This window comes from Myiozetetes cayanensis, unplaced genomic scaffold (assembly GCF_022539395.1).
Source record: "Myiozetetes cayanensis isolate MyiCay16 unplaced genomic scaffold, myiCay2020 scf10, whole genome shotgun sequence".
In the NCBI taxonomy this organism is placed as follows: Eukaryota; Metazoa; Chordata; class Aves; order Passeriformes; family Tyrannidae; genus Myiozetetes; species Myiozetetes cayanensis.
This window is the reverse complement of record NW_026086605.1, coordinates 8,544,358-8,565,746: the sequence shown is the minus strand read 5'-3', so window position 1 is coordinate 8,565,746 and position 21,389 is coordinate 8,544,358. Positions and strand designations below refer to the sequence as shown.

The window sequence follows — 21,389 nt, the reverse complement described above, 5'->3', positions numbered from 1 at the left end:
GCTTCTTGGTAACTTACACCTTGTATAAACAGGCTCCCACATCAAAAGGAAATGATAAGCTACATTCGTAAGTGTCATGTAACGAGGAGCCTTGATGGTAAACAATTCCTACAGACTTGCTATCCCATGAAAGATTTATCAGTTACCTCGCTGATGAGCTCTCCAGCCTTCTTTACACTTTCTATCTGCGGAGATCTCAGAGCCATCCAACCAATTCCTTTCATGAAGTTCAGGTCTGATTTATAGCGAAGCTGTTAAAAATGAAAATCGTTAACTATCAGTTTTGTATCCACAGCTATTAAGGTTTTTTAAAAAACTCCCTGATTCATATTCACATTTTGAGGTTTTTTCATTTGCCATGCACATATCAGATCGTAAAGCCAAACTGTTTGCATTTGTTCATTCCACCAGGAATTAAATAATGTATCATATGCAAGTTACAAGAGAAGGCCCCATGAGTGAATTAGTATGACTCAAAGCAGTAAGTAATAACCTGTTTGTACTGGGCGTAAAAGAGCCTCTTTTGAAATAATTTTCTGAGGTGAGTTCAAGTCAGGAATACTAATTATTTTATCTGGTTCATGCTTCCTCATTAACCTCATTTCTAGGAGAACACATTACTCTTTCTCTACTCACATTAAAGGCTTGCTTTCACCTCCTAATCTAGTAAAGAAAATCAGGCAGATCCCATAAAAAGTGGAAGTCAGTAAAGTACCCACAATCCCAACAATCCTGACTTCACTTCAGAGTGATGGTGGCTCACTGTGTGACTTTAATCCAATCATCCATTTTTTGGGGTTTTTTTCTTCCCTCCTATATGCAAAAGGATATGACAACCAACTCCCTCATGTATGTTGTACATTACTTTACTAGATAGTGAGGGTATCAGACAAAACCATCTTCATCATTTCACTGGATTCCTAACTTAGGATCTCTAAAGGCAAAGAGCCAAGTGTTGAGCTTCTTACTTAACTCCTATCCTGTCCCTCTGTAGGCAAGCTCTGATGTATGTGCTGTTAGGGTCCCTGGAAATTCCACTTTCATATAATGTGAGCCACCACCACACATCAGTAAATAGTAAAAAATCCTGCCTTCCTGAATCTAACTACCTGCATGCCATCTGTGAGCCATTACAGGAGAAGGCAGGAATGAGAGTTGGAAAACCAAAGAACAACATTTAATAATAGCTTTTGTACCATCCCAAGAATATCCTAAAAATTCTGGCAATGAAAAGTACATTTGGGATACCAAATATCAGGTACACTGAGTAAGAAAGAAGGTTACAATATCTCCACTGCTTTGAAGGTGAATTGAGTATGGATGTGGCCCTTGCTGAGATTCCATCACTTTTGTCATCAAAGTTTGCCTCAACTTACATTTTTGTGGGAGCAACTTCTGCAAACACAGCTAGGGAACTGGCTATTTGATATAACCGTTTTGGTTTGAAGAATTACCTTCTTAATATCTCTTCCTATGTATCTCAAATCAGCATTTAACCTCAAAGAGTTCTGCATGTAGAACAGTGACTGTCAAGCCCCTGACTGGCTGTGATCCAAACAGCTGAGAGATGATTGTATATCACTCAGCTCTAGAATAAGTAACATGGACCACTGTGATTTTCCCTCAGGTTTATAACACGAGAACCTCTGATTTACGTATATTCCATGTGTGAGGAGCAATCAGAAATCTTGCTGCTCCACATACATAAATTTACAAACAGTCTTCCTAAAAACACCTCCCAGTGCCAACATACAATTTGTGCTGGTCACTCAAAGCTTTGGTATTGTCAAATTCAATTTGCTGTTAACAGAAAGAAAGGCTTTACCTCACTCTGTAGCATGTGGGCTCTTTTGGCCCACTTCATTTTCATGTCTTCTGGGAGTGCTGTAAATTCATGCAGTCTCTTCCTGTAATCTTGATCACTCGCTAAGGCCTGGGCTTTCCTGGCATGGACAAGATTCACCATATCCATGGGTAGATGATACTGAGACCACATTTCTTGGGATCCCTTCTTATACTCTTGTTCACTCTGCAATTTGGCAGCATGCAAGCAGTGCAGCAACCTGGTGTCATCCAGAACACTTCTGGCACCGATGTGTTTTCCTCTCTCCATCACAAAGTCGTGTTTATATTTGTACTAAAAATTAAAAAAAAAATAAGGTAGAAGTGAAAATGTGCCAAACTTAGACTGGATATTCTAGCTAACTAACTTAAGTCATTGAAACATCTATGTTCTCTGTAAAACCAGTCAAGGTATGTAGCACAAGAAAGCAAATGTTTGAATATCTCATTGATCTCAAATTTAAATACCACAGTAGTTGCAACATTAAAGTTAAGCACATCTCAATACATTTTCTGAATATGCCCAAAGCATTGATCATGTTTAACCTCAAATCGTGTACTTTTATGATCTCTCTGAGAATTTTATTCCCATAACTAGGGATGAGAACATAAGAGAAACAAACAAAAGAGCGAAGGAAAAAAAAATCTACACAAAAGCAAAACACTGTGCACTCTGTAGCCTTCAGATTTGCAAATGCCACCCAGCTATTTTAAAGAGTAAATTCAGTTTTCCTGGAAAGAATAAGAACCAGCAGCCCCTCATTCTCATCTTAGCTGGGACTATGACTCTCCCTATGATCTTGCATTTATCCTCTCTATGAAATAGTGATGATGATGATAATGCTTATTTATATAGCATCAACAGGGTGCTTAGAACTTTAAAGGGAAGGCCTGGGCCCTGAAGAGTTCATAATGTAGCTGAAATGGGATAATAACACTTATCTACCACACAAGAGAGTTATGGGGATTAAATTACAGCAGCTAATGTTTATAAAGTGCTTCCAAGATGAAGGGCCAAATTCAGATTTGTTGTAAGTGGATGTAATTCTGTTATGGACTTGTACCCTCTAGAGCAGATCTGAAGCTGTAACCAAAAGCACACTGTAAAATATGGTTAAGTATACATTATAAATAACAGCTAGAAATTGTTGCTTAATAAAACAAGCACACATGAAATATATTCATATCTAATCACACTAGATATAAAATATGCCACTAAATACTATGCAAAATGATGATTTTTACTAAATTTAGCTTCATCATCAGTTTTTCATAGAATTTATTAAGTTTCTTATGCGGAAGAGGTGAACTTAGGGTTTCTGACAAATGGATACCACCGTGCCTTAGTGTTTTGCAAACAACAATCCAAACGATAGGATATTCTTGGAGACAAAATGATTTGTTTCCTCTATTTCAGAACTTAAGGATACATATTTACAGTAACTTCAGTAACTTTCACTTTCACTTCCTAACTAGAGAGGCAACTCCTGATTTTCAGAGATTCAAAGAAGCCTCAGCTTTTTCTGACTTCATTTCAATTTAGAAGAACTAAGCCAAAAGTCAGCTCAAAATAAAGTGGACAGAGTTAGTGGGCACTTTTTAATATGAAGATCTGAAAGCCTGAAAAGGAACAGAATCTCAGGTTTTTCTGTTTGCAAATACTGTAATTCATTAGCTATTTCCCACTGGAAGATGTTTAACCTGTCTTGGTTCACGATTAGCAGCGATTCTTCCTCTTCCTTTTTTTTCTAATTCACACACAGAATCTCATTCATAAGTAATATATTCTGTCCCACACTTGTCTCACACGGTTATGGAGTTGCTTTAATTCAGTAAAATCTGCTTTAGACATTGTTTTACATGAAGTTAACAGAAATTAGGCAAGAAGGGAGGTTGAATCATTCAACTCACATCACTGGCAATTTCTCTGGAGGCCCTGGCAGTCTGGAATGGGAGTGCTTCCATTGTCAGCTTGTAGCCTTGAGCACGTAGATTATGCCAAGATTCTCTGTATTTTGCCTAAAGTAGGAAAGGCACATGTACACTGCTGTTCCACTTTTAAATGCACAAAGGAACAAACAAAGGAACCCTCTTTCATTTGTTATTCTGTGTTACAGTCACATTCTTTATAATCAAAGGATTTTTTTAAACTATCTTTGGGAAATCCTACTAACTCAGACAAAACACGTCTCATTCTTTATGTAGATTTAATTTACTCACAACCGCATCTGTACTAACTGAGATAAATATCATTACAATCAAATCAGGGAAAGCATAAATAGAATAGACCTAAAATGTTCTCTACTTATCCATCTTCTTTGCCACTGCACAGTTCATATTCCAGTATAGTATAAGTATATAAGTACAAGAAATACAGGACAAATTCTTACGTCACTGAGGTTGGCTGCATTTATTCTTGCCCGTGTAAACTCAGGCAGACCCAGAGTTGGTGTATAGTGATGCTGAATGTCCTCTCCTGCTGCTTTATAAAGGCGCTAGGAGAGAGAACAAAAACACAATTGCAGTTTATTTTCTCTATGGTTTCAATAATGTAACAGCAGTACTTAAGCTGTTAATGATTATGACAGCTACAGTCAGCCATCATTAAAAACAGCTAAGACTTTACCATTGCAATTGCAAAGTTTTTTTCTGGGCATAAAGATGTGGGGCTTTTGCTGAGCATAAAAACCATTTACGTTAATTTTTATAAATATATGATGATGATGCCAACCCACTGCATTCTTATCCTTGCATTCTTATGTTCCCAGCAGGCCAAAAGTAGACCTAAGAATGTTAAGGGCATTGTGAATGTGTGTTAAATAAAAGGGTAGCCATTTCTGGTAGACTGGCCATATTCTCTAGCTTGAATTTTTTCCTCATGTATGATTTTCATAATTTGTCTATGGGTTTTGTCTTGGTTTTTTTCAGAATTTAGAAAAGTGATTTTTTTTTTTTTTGAAGTCCTCAAAAGTGGACCACACCATGCAAATGAGCTCCCTCAAGAACACCCCATAGTCCTGATTTTTAAGTCTGTTTCATACAAAAAACTTGATAATGGGACTTTATTGCATGGACACAATTTAAGCTTTTTAAAAGAGTTTGAACTGAAAATGTATTAAATGTCTGGAAATTTTAAAATGTGATGTAACTGTGAAAAAGCACAGATAAGCAATGCTTGCTTTTGTTTGATGCATTTTGCTCTCAGAACAAGGTTGTCTCTTTCCCACTTCTCCATCCCCAGCTTGCTGCATTTTGAAAAGCATGTTTTCTGATTCACGTTGGGAGAGCCTACCTCATTAGCAATCATATTGCTGAATTTTGCATGAAGGAGGCCAGGAGAGTCTGTCACCGATGTGTACTTGAAGGAATGTGGCTGCTGACGATATTTACTCTGAGTTCACACACAAAGAAAAATGAACAGAATAACTAAATTGTCTTGTCAGATAAGGGACTATTTCCAATACCAGTGGTCTAGTATTACTTCTCATGTTTAAAACTCTAGTTTGTCTATTAATCATTAGGCTAATTTACCTTTTGCTATTCTGAATTTGGTGCATTCAAGTCTCCCAGGGGAAATGAAAAGTAAATAAGAAATAAGGTGTAAAAAAAAAAAAATAGTGCTGCTGTGCTAAATATGCTGAACACAGTAATAAGGTTATTTCATCCCTTGGTGTCATTAACCTGGACTAGTGGAATTACATCCAATACAGAGAAAGCCGGAACTGCACAAGCCCCCTGAAGCTTTTTGTAAGAAAAGCAAGGTTTCACCTGGCCTGTGGTCCTATGTAAGAACCATGGACAAAACAACTGCAAGATCACTGCAAGCAGGGATCTGTTCACTAAAACAAAACTCCTATTTTTTCTCATTTCACATCTATGTGAAAGATCCAAGATTTGAAACTAGGAGAGACTGTACAAAGAGAATGTGACAGAGAAAAAAAAAAGAAAAATAAAAGAGAAAACAATAACTCATAAAAGCAGCAAGTGAAAAACAGATTAAGATTGTAAAGCAGAAGCAGAGCTGAGGACAGTGGAATATACTGGGTACTCCACAGCATAGTCTGATTTTGGAGAAACAGTACCAGGTACTTATAGATAGGCACAGCCTTATGTTTAGTTTAAAAAGGGTATTTTAATTCTAAAATAAATAACATAAAATAACAACCTCCTGTGTCTGAAACACGGGAGAAAATATTTGCAAAAAAAGTTATCAAAGTTTGCAAAGCCTTGAACTCCATCAGGTTCACCCATTTGTGGTTAGGACACAAATGGAATGATCAAAGCAAAGGGAGGGAGTCTTGCATTATCCAGTGAGTCACTTTGCCAGCCCAGTTTAATAGAAAGACATCTGGCAAACTCTTGTTCATAGTGGAGAAATCAAACCCCTCTTTTGTTACCTCACTGATGAGTTCAGAAGCTTTCTTCTTTCCTTCAATCTCTAGGGCCCCTGGAGTAATACATCCGACTCCTCGCATAAAGTTCATGTCAGAGCGGTATAAATTCTAAGGAAAACCAAGCAGAAGTAATTACAAGTTTTCATTTGAGATGCCCTATATTTATTCACCCAAAAATACACAATAACCACACTGAAACAAATCCATTAAAATTAGTATCCACCACAGAGAGTTCATATGCATTACCCTACGATCTTGTGTTTATGTCAGTGTGAATACAGCCCTGACAGATCTACAGTACAGATGCAAGATTATGAGGACTACTGAGCCTCAGTAATATATAAATAGTATATGTACATATATACTACATACTGTATATACTCTATATATAGTATAGAAATAATACTTCAACTCCTAGCTTCCATTTGTAACCTTGAAAAAACCTTTTCTAGGTACAGGAATTTTTTCATATATAATATGTAAATCACAGCTAGATATTACTTATTTATAAATATATCTATCATATAAGACCAGTTTATAAAAGTGTAAGAAAATATATTTAAATAAAAGCTATTAACTTTTAAATAAACTACAGACAAAATAGCCTTGATTTTCAATGGTTCTGAATGGTCATAATATAAGCAAGGAACGTTAAGGAAAAATTGCACTAAGCCACAGCACAATCTTTGTCAAAATATTTTCCAGACCACCAAATCTAGTAGTGATTCACTGTAAATATTAATTTTTCAAAAGATACAAATCAGTTACTGATATATATATTACAACCATATTATTTGATTTGATAACAAGAAGGATAATGAGGAGGATCATCTTATTTTTCTGCTTCAAAAGATTTATAAAGACCAAACAACTAGTAAAGAGCAGATTTGCCTACTTGATGGATATGCAGAAACTGCTACTGCTTACTGAGGGCAGAACCAGCTTTAGTTAATGAGGTGTTTTGGTTCAGTCAACCACTTAAAATGGAAATAGATTATGCCTTTATTTTATTTAGCTGCCTGGGAGAATAGAACTAGCTCCTATTCCATCCAGGTCTGTCCAGTGCTGATCCTTAGATTCAAAGGCACCATGATGCTGTGTGTGGGAAATATCCTTTGTGAATCAGAAGGAAAAGAGAGCACAAAGCTAGAGCATGGTCCTCATCTCTTGTCAGCTACTAGCACCAGCTGGTAAGAGAGTAAATTCTGCAACTCTAAAATGTGTTGCTGCCAATTAGCATTTCATCCCCAGCTCAAAGACAGGCATGGATGGAAACTTGCCTCAGAATTCTGATTACATGTGTTTTCACCCAAGTTAGGGCAGCATAAGTGGCAGCTGATGTTTACACTTGATTGAACACAGTCTGCCATCTTTAATCTGTTGGCTTAAAGTGTTAAAATGATATACAGTAACATTTTGTGGCCAGACAAGATTTTAAGACGCATCCCCTCCTGAGGTCTCCAGAGACAATATCGATCTATGGAAAGCCCTTTGCTCATGGCTGTGCCTACTAATTCATAAGGCAATATCCAGCTAATTTTACTAAGACTGCATAGGGAGTTAAGCTCACACTTCTTAGAATTTCAAAGACTATATCTTGGGCCTGAGTTTATAAGTCTTTCACAAATCAGATTTTTACCAACAGGCATCTTTCTCATGGAAGTACATATGAATTTCACCCAGATGAAAACCAAGTTATAAAATACCAGTTGGTAAACAGTTTTCCTTGTTAGCAAGACCTTAAAAAGAGCATTTCAGCAACAGTGCAATCATCCTCACTTGCAAACACTCCTCTACCCAATCATCAAAGACCATTATACTTTATCTCTCAGTATAGTGTGATCACACACGTTGTGCAACTGCCCAATAAGATAAATGTCTCATCCCTACAGGTAATCAAGGGGGAACAGCCACTGTTTATCTCTCAGCTGCTGCTCAAACACATGTTGTCAGATGTCATGACTTGGAACAGAACCATCTTGCATCAGAACCAACAGGGAAATATCTCTGGGATATTTTGCAGTTACCTCACTCTGTAGTTTGTAGGCATTCTTGGCACACCTCAACCTCACATCATCAGTCAAAGCAGTGTACTGGTGTAGCAGCTGCCTGTATTCTTTTTCACTGACCAAGGACTGGGCTCTCTTGGCATGTACCAAGTTTATCATATCCAGTGGCAAGTGGAAGTGAGACTTTGTATCCTCAAAACCTTGCTTATATTTCACCTATTAAATTAAAAACAGACCACACAGATATCACAGCATGGTAATTAGAACTCAGGTTTTGATCAGAAAAGACATTCTCCATATTTCCTCAGTTTTCAAGTATAAATTATTCTTTTTAAAAGTAAGTTTCTCTAACTTGTTTAACTATACTGTGAAAGATCAACAATTATAATTAGAATATGTGGTAGCCTTTTCTGCATCAAAAAAGTAGCCATCTATATTATAGTCAATTAAGCTGAGACTTTTTTTTTCTTTTTTTGCTAAAATTGGATACATCATATCTATAGAATTAACCAAACTGGTAAATGAAGTCCTAAGTCACTTCATTTCAAGAAAGCACAACAAAAAGAGGAAGGTACTACCTAAAGGCAACATACAAACTGCCTTATTTATATTAGAATTAGTTCAAATTCTCACTGAAAATATTTGTTAATTTGGCCAGTTTCATTTCACAATTTTAAATGTAATATTTAGTGGTGGGTTGTTTTTTCACTTCTTGTCTCTGTCCAGGAAAAGAAAGGCATAGAAATCTTCAAAGAACTTTTTTCACATGACATTTCCCTATTAGATTATGCAAATTCAAGATGTTCAAGCTGTTCATTGGAATAATGAACATACAGAGTTATTGATGATCATCAAACTGACTTAAAGTAACCTGACAGATGGATGAATTCTTCAGACACTTACTATTACCTGTGTGTCTAAGCATACTATCACACAAAAAAGACTGACAGTACAAGACCAGCACTTCTGAAAACCACGAACACACTCCCATATCTCTTTCTGAATCAAGCCACAGTGTTTAAAATGCACCAAACAGTTACAATTCTTATAGACAATGGACAAATTATGAGATTCTTAGCATATCTCAAGACCAAGTGGAAACCATTCCCCAGCCAAAAAATTCTGATTTGATATTTCATAAACTCATTCATCCTTTGGTCTTTCAGGAAAACAGTAAATTGAAAATAAACACTGAAACATGTCGTATCTCTACCAAATTTAATTTACTTCTGTACAAAGACCACTGCTAATTCTCAAATAGAACTGACTTGGAGTGGTAGTTTTAAAGAATAAAATATTCTTTGCTAGGCAACAGTGGCATGCAGCAAGGGATAGTGCAAGAACACAGTCTTTTTTTTATTGTGAAATTGTTGTTACTGCAAATAACGTAAAAGAATGGCAAGAATATCATGATTGTATTAAAATATCTGGAAAGTGGAAGAGAAAGTCCTTAAGTTTTAAATAAGTAGCTACTCCACAACTAGTCCACAGCTAAGTGCATCTTCCATGAGGAACTACTTACAGTTAGGAAACCAATTAAAATATGCCCCCATCTCATTTCTCCTACTTACATCACTCTGCAGAGATGTTGCATGGACTGAATGAGCAATATGAATATCACCATCCAGGCCACATGAGCCAGCCATCTGTCCTTTCATTTTCTGAAATGCCTCTTTATACTTGTGCTAAGAAGGAAATAAAAATACAAATGTGGATAGGAGCGAAGAGAAGCATTAGTCTAATTGTTGAAACCTGAATAAAAGAGCACTATGGACAATAAATTCTGATGATACTCATTGCGATAACAAATCTGAAAGAACCTTTAGAGGATGCTCAAAAGACCTCACCTGAACAATCCCCGTGACTGCCCAGTCACTAGGGCAGGTAAACTGGTCTGCATTGCTAATGGATGTTTGCTTTCACAAACCTTCCTTTGCTTAGCTACCAACAACACTTCATTACGGCTGCACCTCCAAAAGCACAGCTAACTAGTCCGAGGCCAGATGTCTCCCAGATGTAGAGTTGGCTGGACATGCTGCTTCCATCAAGAGTCACTCAGCAGAGCAGATACAGTCTGGAGTGACTGACATATCCTACTGGACAACATCAGCAATAAGTTCACGTACATCACTTATGACTTGACCCGAAGCCTTTGCTGCCTGGAAGGGGATGGCATCCAGTTTCAGCTGAAACCCACCATCTTTCATCTTTCTCCAGGACTCCTTGTAATGAATCTAAGAAATATGGAAGAGGAATAAAACAGAGTTGCTGTTCACAAGAGTTGACAGTACAGTATTATTGAGATCCTAGATATGTTACCAGATTAGTTTCATTCTATTCTGACACAGAGGGTTAAAGTAAGCGAAACTATCAATGCACAACAGGAATTATCACATGACAAAGGTCCATTATGAAAACACATTTGTTTGTTTGTTCTTAATCTTTCTAATGTAGGAGAAGTTTGATAAGAAGTTGGATAAGGAGTTTGATTTCCCATATTACTTCAGACAGAGTTAGACCATAGAATGATCAAATGGGGGAGAAAGGAAAGACATTTACTATGATTTCCTGTGTAGGACAAACAGCAAAGCACTACCAACCTTTCCAGTTTCCTTTAAAATATTAAAGGTTAGATTTATACCTCACTGATATTCATAGCATTTAATTTGGCCTGAAGAATTTCAGGAAGATCTGTTGTTGGTGTATACTGATGCTTTATACTCTCTGCATGCTCCTTGTACAGCCTCTGCAAATAGAGATGAATTTCAGTAGCAAGTACTCACTACACATTCAATCATTACTTTACACTAAAGCATTAACAAATAGGTTTATGAAAAGCAAATGCTACAGAAAAGAGACAGCAGCATTAATAAATACAGGCAATTGTATCAGTCAAAATAGATTCAAAAAGCTTTGGGAGTCTGATACACCTATCAGCTAGGGTATGCTAGAGAGGAACTCCTTCTAGTTTTGAGTGTGTAAGTCAAGGTATATGAAAATTCAGATATTTGAATATTAATTTGATAAGACTTCTAACATACTTGAGTAGGGAGAAGAAGAATAAACAGCAATTATTAAGGATGAGCAGCCATGAGTGGCCCACCAACGCTCTGAAATTCCACAGAAATATGGGGAGTTGAAGTTTCCCAAACATATCTCTCCAAAGATGGTTGTGGGGTTTTTTTTTAGCAGATAAATGTGATGGTAATTATCTGTGTAATTAATCCAAATTTATTTCCTGAGCTAGCTGCAAGGTGGTGTTCAATAGTCAATGGTAAGAGGTTTAAAAAATGTCAGAAGGTGACCGATCACATAATAAAAAGTGTCTGTCTCAGGCTTCTAAGGCTATTTATATCAACCCTTGAAGGAACAATATGGGGCTGGCCTGGGACTATCTAGCTTTCAGATGTCTGCAGACAGATAAGGAGTTCTGTGCAATTAACTGGATCTTGCCCTGCAATGGCTATGCGGAGTTCTCATCTTTCATATTTACTTTTCCCAGCCTACTTTCTTCTTACATTGACACCGTAACTTCCAGATAAGTACAGACAGACACCGTTTTTTTGGTCTTAGGTATGGGCTATGTCTTGACCACCTGACTTGCCTTTCCCAGGCTATTATTTCTGCAGGACAGTTCAAGACTCTCTAGATTAGAATGAACCATTTCACCCTGCTGCCACTTTCTTTAGCAGCTGGGCCCACTTGTATTGCAGCTCCTTAAGAGGAAAACTAATAAGAACTCCACATGTGAAGAAGTAGAGCACCAGACTGATTTTGACTGAGGCTCAGTGGAACAAAATGACTTATATTTATCCTGTCTGAGATGTAAGCCTTTTGGATCTTATTAATTAAACCAAAGGCACAGACACTATAAGTATTACAATAGCATATGTTTTACACAAAGTCTTTCATCTTCTCCTTCACTTTAAAAATATCTATTTTCACAATAAAACATCCTCTCATGTTTGAAACTTGTCTTTTTTGAGTGACTTTTGCTTATTATTCACTTCTGCATTATCCCAGTTAAGTCTACAATATTTTTAAATCGCTCTTCTATTAAAAATAAACATGTTTAAACACCAAACAGCCTCAATTCTTTCCTTTAAGGTTTCCCCTCCTGGATTTCTCTCTCAGCAGGATGACAGCTTGAAATAATTTATTTTTTCTTCCTTGTCATGCTGCCTTACATTTTGTTTCTGAAGAATATGCAGAAACTGAAATTTGAAATTTGAAAGATCTGTTTGAAAAGCGGAAAGAACCCAAATGTATCCTTCCTCAACAAATCTCCAAAGGCCAAAAGTCTTTAAAGGTCAAACTTTTAAAGGCCTTACTCCTGAATTTTGCTTCTGAAAAAGAATTGGACAAAAAGTTATCTCTGTTTGAAAATCCCATTCACTTCAGTGGGATGACTTCTCATTCCAAGTTAGAAACATGCTCTTTGTGGGATGCACCACACCAGAATAGAGAAGTTTCATGGTTCCCAAAGATAATCTCAGAGAAAGAAAGAGAGAGAAAGCCAGTGCTTCAATCAGGTCGTTCAAAGAGGATACCACTCTTATAATCATAATGTATATACATTATAACTTACATCCACAGCCTGGTTATAACTAATTCTAGCCTGGATCATCTCAGGAGTGTCTTTAATACTGGTAAACTTCAAAGCATATGGATGCTGACGGTACTTCTTCTGTTGAGCAGAAAAAGATCAAAGCTGTGAATTTTGTGCTGCTCTTTCATGCTATTTGAAAGAGAAAAATCATAGGTTGCTGGAGATTAGAGTGAATTTGTGAACATAATTATTATTCCTCTTTCCTCATCTTTATGTCCTAGGTACTTTCAGATTAATATTTGTTTCAATTTAACAATAACCTTTTGCCAATTAATATTAAAGTATTTCTCTCTCAATATAAGAAAAACATTTCAAAATCAGATTCTGCCTACCCAAATACTCCAGAACCTAGGATTTTAAAATCTTCTTTGGGTTACTTTAAATAAAGTATGCTGATTATATTTTTCATCTATAGCTTCTTTAAGCAAGAAATTATATACAATTGAAGTGTGTTAATAATGGCAGCTATTTAACTTACTGTTTGGGGGTTTAGGTTTCCTTCTAAGACCTACAGCAAACATGTGCAGCCATTGGCACTGTACCAGTAGTTGTTATGGTATATCTTCTAGATAATGATGTTAATTTTGCTTGCTGTAAAGGACACATAGTAGCTTCTCAGACATATTTTTATATATACAAAATTAAGATTAGGGCTGTTTGATGACAAAATGAAATTTTTTTCAAGTGACCAGGTCACTAAAAGTTTCCCTTCCTGCAGGAGTTGCCTTAAACACATCAATATTCTTATAACTTCTCCAAATAGCATATACTAAATGTTCCAAATGCCTGTGATGAATGCATGGCATGTCATTTTCCTTTACACTGAGCTGTGATCTACAGAAGTTTATTTAAGGCAATATCTTGACCCTCTGGGGACTCAAAATATCAATGTAAAACACATAAACACTTTTAAGATTTTATAAGCTTACAAGCAATGTTTTGGTTTCAGAAAGAAATCCCTTTAAAAAGAGCAACATTACTAAAGGTAACAAGGGACAAAAGTGGTTTATGCTTTGTCTTGATCAGATTTAGAGACAAAGCAGAGCTGAACAGAACATCTCTACATATAATTCCTAGAAATTATATTCTGGCAATTGCTTTCTAACAGCTTTAGAAGTGTGTACATAAGAAAGGACACAGCTAACAGCAACCTAACATTGTTTAGCACTCACAAAAAGGTCAGGATGAACAACTTAGCTGGTGAAATTTCTACTTAGCAGTTTTCACTACTATAACATCAAAATGGAATACGTATCCAGACTCACTGTTACTATTCCAGCCAGCATGACTGTACTAGCTTTTATGAAGCTGCCTTGCTTTACACTACCTGAGGATCTCATTTACTTTGTCTAAAAAATCATCCTTCTTCACTATAGATGATTACATGGGGAAAAGGCAGTGTTAGTAATCAGTCAGTTGTGAAAGGATGAGTATTTTTCTGAGACAGTGCCCCCATGGTTATGCTGTTCTTCTCACTGAGTGAATGGATGGATGATTCCCACATCATGGTTATCTAAAAATCACAGGATTCAGTCTCCTATGGCAACAGATTTGGCCAGTAGGACTCCCTGTGAAATAACAGAACATTATGAACCTTTCAATCACTTCCACTAGAACTTCATTTGAAGGCCTCATGGGATGGGCACAAAGGATTCTAGACTTTGCCTTCTCCTGTAAGTGATAATGGTTATAGGAAGAAATCAGGATGAAAACTACTTGGGCTGATAGATCACTAAGGACAGAGGTATCTATATGAATTTCAATAGCTAACATGAATATAGATAAAAAAGGAGTAAGAAGGATCCTGCATCTGTTTCAAAAGAAGGTTCTGGGTCCAGTGACTCCATCTTTTCGTCATTTCTCCTGTTTTGCTTCATTAAAAAGGTAGGCTAGTGGGTAGCAATTGAGCACTGTTTGATGGCCATTATTATTCATAATATCATTTGTCACCTACTTTGTTTTTGCAAAGGCTATATGGACTCCTACTGTTATGTGTTTGGTATCTGGTTTCCCTCTAATTACTAGTCCTATCCCTGGTTTTGAGGGCTTTCATGTGGTATGCCTTTTTCTTTCCCCTTTGAGTGGAAATTATTTTAATTTTATACAGACATTTTGCACGCATTATGCAGCAAATTCTGATACGTGCTGTCATGAAATCTCACCTCACTAATGAGTTCTCCTGCCTTCTTAGCTTGCTCCACATTTAATGACCCAGTGGCTATCCATCCAGCTCCTTTCATCCAGTTCAAATCTGCTCTGTATCGGTTCTGACAAAGGAAAAAAATTCCTATTGTTGATGTTCATACACTTAAAATGCCATTAAAAGATTCAGACATCTCAGGAACAACAACCAAGTCAAATTAGTGCCTGGTTTTGTTTTAGTCATTATTGCATAGTTGCAAGGAAAGCAAAAAAATACAGAATGAAATAGAAATGTCAGGACTCACCAACACTCACAAGGTAATTTTTAGAAGTAGTCTACACCTTACTGTTGTTTGCAAATTTTACTCTAACTTCAGTTTTATTGTATATAGAACACTGCTTAAAAGATAACTCAAGATATGCAATTATAAGAAAATGATATTTAGTATTTTCCAAACCCTATCCTTTTGTTTTACTGGAGGGAAAGCATTTCGTTTGGTTTGGTTTTCCGTGTATCTTTAAGGAGGAAGAGCACAGAAGTACTTCTCACTTTCCTCACGAAATCTCTCCTACCAACAGTCCTGAATTTCTAAAGCTTGACTGAAGTCATGTTTCTCAAAGGTGTCAATAGGGTTTCAGCAGCCATATCTCAACAAGACCTGTACACATTTCTATCTCAGTCTTGAAAAGTTCTGACCTAAAACCTCAGAACGGAAAATCTAACATAGTAACTGTTTACAGTATCAGACAGTTCATCTGATGGTTACAGCTGAACATGTGGTGTCCATATGGAATTTTATCACCGATTTTATCACCATACATTATTTAGCTGCCCTGCACATTAGGAAAAAAAATAAATGTACATCATATATGAATCCTAGTGTGTTATTAACATTTGAAGTAGGTTTTGAAGAAGCCATGCTCATAGACAGAATCATAACCCTCCTCAAAAACACTGCACAGTTTAAATATATCTCTTGAGGAAATAAGTGGTTACTGTTTACTGTTTTAATATTAACTGTTTAATAGTTGAAAAATTAGGTGCATAAAGATGTCATGGCATTAAAACCATAAACGTCTGAAGAAATTCAGCCCTAACTGGGGCTAAGAACAGGCTGAATGAAAGGGTATTGAAATACATCAAACTTCAGACTTACATCACTTTGCAATCCATAGGCCCACTTTGCCCATGCCACTTTCCTGTCAGTAGGTAGGACTGTGTAGTGATGGAGAGATGTCTTGTATCCTCTGTCTGTGGCCAAATTCTGAGCCTTTTTGGCATGGACAAGGTTAACCATATCCATGGAGACCTGGAACTGAGTCTTTGTGTCCTCAAAGGCCTTCCTGTACTCCAGATCACTCTGCAACTTTGACATTTGCAGGGAATGAGCCATCTTCGAATCTTCCTCCACAGCTTTTACTCCAATGAGCTTACCCTTCATCTTCTCATACCCTTCCTTATACTTAATCTGTGAAGAAAAAAATAGACTGAGAGTAAATTATCTAAGCTGCCAAACTGACAGTTCTACCAGTAGTAAAGCAATGGTTTGTCAGTGTTATGACATGCTGGGTCCTCGGTAAAAGTAAGGAAGAAGATCATTTGCAAAGGAGAACTGGAATACCTTAGAAATTAGTGTTTATAAAGAATAAACCCTTTCTCAATAATAATATGTTCACAAAAAGCTCTAAGAAATCTTTTCCTTTTGGTTCTCTTTAGGAAAAACAACATTCTTCAAGCTCTGAGGTCAGAAGGCTCTTGCAGGAATGTTTTGGCCAGGAATAGACATATTAAGTTATGATGTTTCACAGGAGATTTCTGCTTCATTTTGAGTTCTAAAATTCACCCTCGGGTCAAAATGAGAATAAGAAAACATAGTCAGCATGTGGGGAAAAGCTCTGAATTGCTCAGAGCAAGCCTTCTGACTAATTACAGAATGCCAATCACCCAGACAACTCCTCCATTGCTCCTTAGCATGAATCCAGTGAGGGTGGCTCAGGGCACTGAGACATATGTGACACATCCCCAACACTAGCAGCAACCAGGACTGTCAGCTGTCCTAAGAATAAAGAAGGCTGATGGACTCCATACTCACATCACTTGCCAGATCCCTCTTTGCCTTCGCTGTCAAGAATGACAAAGCATCCAGACGAAGCACAAATCCTTTTTCCTTCTGCTTCTCCCAGCTACTCTTGTAGAGTTTCTGAAGAGATGACAATAACACAGTCTCTTTATTACTATCAATATATTTTATTTGTTCTATATTCACAGTGAAAGCTCTCAAGTAACGTGAGTCCCTCGTACACTCCATGCCCATCAAACCATATGACTATGGATCAGATCCTGGTGTCTCCACTTACATACTGTAACTCTGGATACTGTGGTTACTGTAACCCCATTATCTCCCTGGTTCCAGTGAAACTGTCAGTGTGCCACTTATCTGGAAGCATGTGAAAAACGCACAGCCTCAAACTCTAAAAGTGGCAAGGCTTCAGAGCAGCAGATGTGACTGGTATTTATGAAGAGCGAGTAATTAAATTTAGATGTAAAGTTTTTACATCTAAAACACTTGGGCCTTCTCAGAGAAAGAACCTAACTTTTACCTACAGAACAAATATTTCAACAGCAGCTGTAACTATTCACAGGAGTGAGGGAACCCAAATCTCTCTTACACTGTACCTCACTGATATTGGCAGCATTTGCTTTGGCCAGGATGAAGACAGGGTCATCTTTGCTGATGGTGTACTGATGAAGAAACTGCTCTTTTCCTGACCTGTAGGCAACCTGTCCACAGAAAGCAAAGCAGTGGTCAGCAAGCAGTAGTCCACATTTAATGTTGAAGGAATACTGATTAAAACACCTCAAATATTCAGGGATTTGTTAGGGTTAATTTATTTGGTGAGTTATTCTTTAACATCTTGATTTTTTTTTTTCCAAATATTAATTTAACAGCTGACCTAAAGAGTCAGGTTGACCAAACTACTCATGGTTAAATTTCAGGGAAACTAGAACACCACATATAACTTAGTTGGCTACAAAGCTGGCAGTAATTTATACTCTGTATGAAATGCATGCAAGAGCATATTTCATCCAATGTTAAACTGCAGCTACTTTTTAGGTACAATGAAAGTCTTTAATAGGACACAGAAATAGAGAATTTTAGGCATGAAATGAAGAACACTAAGCAACTGAATCTGCAGAGAACGTTTGTGACCTAAATGTACTTGCTAACATAATACTCCAGTGAGGACTAACATTCCAACTTTGAATGAAAATATCAAGGACCTTTTATGATCCAAGTAGCAATCATCTCCATTTTATATCCCAGGGCTACAGCAACAGAGAAATGAACTGCTCTGTTTTAGACCACAAAGCTGTTGGAGCAGCTGTTGAAAAACTATGAAAAGATGTCCCATTTCACAGAGTATTACATTTCTCACATGTCATAGAAAAGGAAAAGAAAAAAAAGTCCCTACTATAAACCTCTAAATTTGGTTACTATTCTGACTTCAAAACACATACAGGGAGGAAGCATGTCCAGTACAGAAGAGATAAGTAACAGAGGCCAGGAGACCAGTGCTCTCCTCTGATTCAGTCTGGTGTCACGTATGACACAACATTCATTCAAGGAAGTGCCAGGTTTTTACTGACACAGAGGAGTCAAAAAAGGAAAATAATAGCAGCTGAAGAACAAGTGGTCTAACAGGGCTGGTACAATTTCAGGTAGTCTGACAGGGCCCTCAGTGGAGAGAAACACAGAAGCTGGGGTGGATGTATGTCAGTCCCTGTGCTAATGTCCATTGTCAGCTGGGAACACTGCATTTTCCCTCCATCTTCCTTCCTCAGTTTTACTACCCCATGGATAACCAATTTTTGTGCAGGTGACATTAATGACTCTGGAACACTCGCGTATCCTGTCAAGAATACAGTCCAGCCATACTTGAATCCAGTCTGCACCACCCACAAGTTTGTCACCAAGATTGTCTGTAGAGATATCCCGTCCTTCTCTGGTGTTTAACATCATTTATGAGAAGCCTCTGTTTCCATTCCCATTGGTGTTTGGTTTTTGTCATTGCTGCTCTAATTCAAAGATTTCCATGAGAGAATTAAACATCAACAATAAATATTAATATTATTAATATTAATAAATATTATAAATATTTAGAAATAAATCTGAAGAAATTTTATATATTGAAAGGCTTCTTGACTGGGTTCTCTTCTGCCATCACTTCGGTGTACCTACGTCAGGAATGGCCAAATCATGAGGAAACAACTTGCAAAGAGACAAATTCAGTTAAGGACTCACATCACTTTGAAGTTCCTGGCTTTTCTTGGCATGCTTGATCTGAGAACTGTCAGCCACACTGGTGAACTTCAGAGCATCAGCCTTCTGCCTGTACTTTTTCTGCAGTAAATTAAAGCAAGTTACATGCAGTTTTCTACAGTACTTGCCCTCCCCCCAAAATGTAGCACTTTCAAGAAGTACATGACTGACAGAGCCAAAAGTGCCCTGTAAATTTGAAAGATATTTGTAGCACAGGTGTCAACAAAATAAGCTGCCAAATACTACCCAGTGCTGGTATTTCGAGGTGAGGAGGGTGGTGCAAGAGCATGCCAAATGCATTGTTGCTGACACTGCAAGCATGGATACTCTTTGGTGCCAGATGTACTATCTATATATCTTATAAGACCCAGGTTGCACCCCAGCCAACGAGTGGGGTTCACAAACTGGATGTGATTAAGTCAGGATCCAAGAGAGCTCATAAGCCACATAGTCCCTATTACTATCTCATTTTCTTCCATGAGGCTTCTCAAGCATATGCATGTGTGGTTCAAATCACTGAACATATGTTACTGAGGTATTTTTAAATTATTAAGATAACAATTAAATTAAAACAAGCAGTTTCGGTGTCCTGAAAGTAATTTGAATTCAATATCTTCCCCACCATGTCACAGTTCTTTTCAAAGCAGAGCTCAACATAGACCCTGCAGTCAAGCCTTTCTGGAGCCAAGAGTGATGAGAGGCCTCAGGTCTTGGGTATGGAAAAAACCATTGTCCTTTATTTTTCCTCTGGTACCAGCACTTATATAAAATCTATTTGAATGGACAAATGTGCATAGAGACTAAGAGTTTTGGTTTGGTAAATGAGACTAACCTTACTTTTATTTCTTTTTAATTTTTGGTTTACATCTGAAAAATACCAAAGTGAACAGAAAACTTTAACTGACTTCATGAGGCTTTAGATCAAACCTGTTTGGAATCAATGTCTTTGCCCCAGCCTTTTGCATCACTCATTTGAGAGTGAGATAAGCATCTCTTTTTATCTTTGTCATAGTACAAGGAAATGCAGCACTTTATTTCAAGACCACAGTACGATAGGGGAGACCAAGCAAACACTTCTTGTCTACTTTAGTCAGATTCCTATTCTAACCATGAAGTGGGGCATTTCATCTAGAAAATACTTTTTTTTTTCATTATCTGGCATTTCAGAAGAGAAATTCTTCTGTTTGAACTGATGGGTGAACAGATCGGTTTACACTGTGTCTCTGCTAGGGGAACACAAAACAGAAGTTAAAAAAGCATGCAGCACTTCAAAGAGGTGCTCATCGCTTTATTTTAGGAACCTGGAAGGGAGGGAGGCAGATTAAAACCAGCATGTTTTGTCACATTGCACGGAACACTACGTAGTGACATTCTGCAAAGAAATGACAAAATGCCAGGCTTTGTATGGCAACAGAGATCTCTCAAATAATATCCACCAGTCTCCAGTTTAAGTGACTGTCAGCCATCTCTTGGCCTTACACAGCACTGGAATGTAAAGGCAGATCATTATGGATTAAATATTGGTGGAAGTGATTATTACTACTGCACACCCCAGCGGCAGATGTCAGTCTGTCCCAAGCAAAGCACCAGATCTGAGAGTAGCTGCTCTTCTTTTGTTTCTAAGATTTTTTTTTCCCCTCACAGAAGTAGTGAGAGGATGTCAGAGACCCAAGTTATCAGAGAGTGTGATCCCCAGTAACTAACTGGCTTCTGTTTCTTCTTCCAGAACTAAGAGGTGTTTCATTCTTCTTGTCAAACTTCCCCTAATTTATTCTTCTCTCTGTCCTCTATTTTTCCTGGCACTAGTGAGACAACTCAACCATAGCTAAGGAACTGAGGAAGTATACTTCCATAAGGTTAATGGCAGTACAAAACCATGAATTAATCAAGTGAATGTAATGAAAATCAGCAAAAGCTGAAGCTGCCACTAAAGTCACAGCCCTTACTCGCTAAAGAGTAAGGAAATTTTCAAGAAAGGCTAACAAATACTTAATTTTTCAATACTACTCCTTAAAACCTCTGTGCACTTCATGTAGCATGTGCCATAGGAAATTCAGTGCTGTTCTGCTAA

At 37.3% G+C, this 21,389-nt stretch overlaps 1 protein-coding gene across 3 annotated transcripts in view; it reads right to left on the bottom strand.

Annotated features, from left to right (window-relative positions):
* The window catches only part of NRAP (nebulin related anchoring protein), a 49,229-nt gene that overhangs the window by 4,881 nt on the left and 22,959 nt on the right, over positions 1-21,389 (bottom strand). For 2 of the 3 annotated variants that reach the window (XM_050305216.1, XM_050305217.1), the window contains 16 exons: positions 19,301-19,399; positions 17,674-17,778; positions 17,090-17,197; positions 16,154-16,465; positions 15,017-15,121; positions 12,834-12,932; positions 10,887-10,991; positions 10,372-10,479; positions 9,817-9,930; positions 8,264-8,461; positions 6,240-6,344; positions 5,135-5,233; positions 4,233-4,337; positions 3,754-3,861; positions 1,826-2,137; positions 147-251 (listed from right to left, as the gene is read on the bottom strand). In XM_050305216.1, coding sequence (XP_050161173.1) covers positions 147-251; positions 1,826-2,137; positions 3,754-3,861; positions 4,233-4,337; positions 5,135-5,233; positions 6,240-6,344; positions 8,264-8,461; positions 9,817-9,930; positions 10,372-10,479; positions 10,887-10,991; positions 12,834-12,932; positions 15,017-15,121; positions 16,154-16,465; positions 17,090-17,197; positions 17,674-17,778; positions 19,301-19,399 — 2,187 coding nt within the window. The remainder of the gene's footprint in view (positions 1-146; positions 252-1,825; positions 2,138-3,753; positions 3,862-4,232; positions 4,338-5,134; positions 5,234-6,239; positions 6,345-8,263; positions 8,462-9,816; positions 9,931-10,371; positions 10,480-10,886; positions 10,992-12,833; positions 12,933-15,016; positions 15,122-16,153; positions 16,466-17,089; positions 17,198-17,673; positions 17,779-19,300; positions 19,400-21,389) is intronic. The other variant, XM_050305218.1, reaches the window with a different exon arrangement.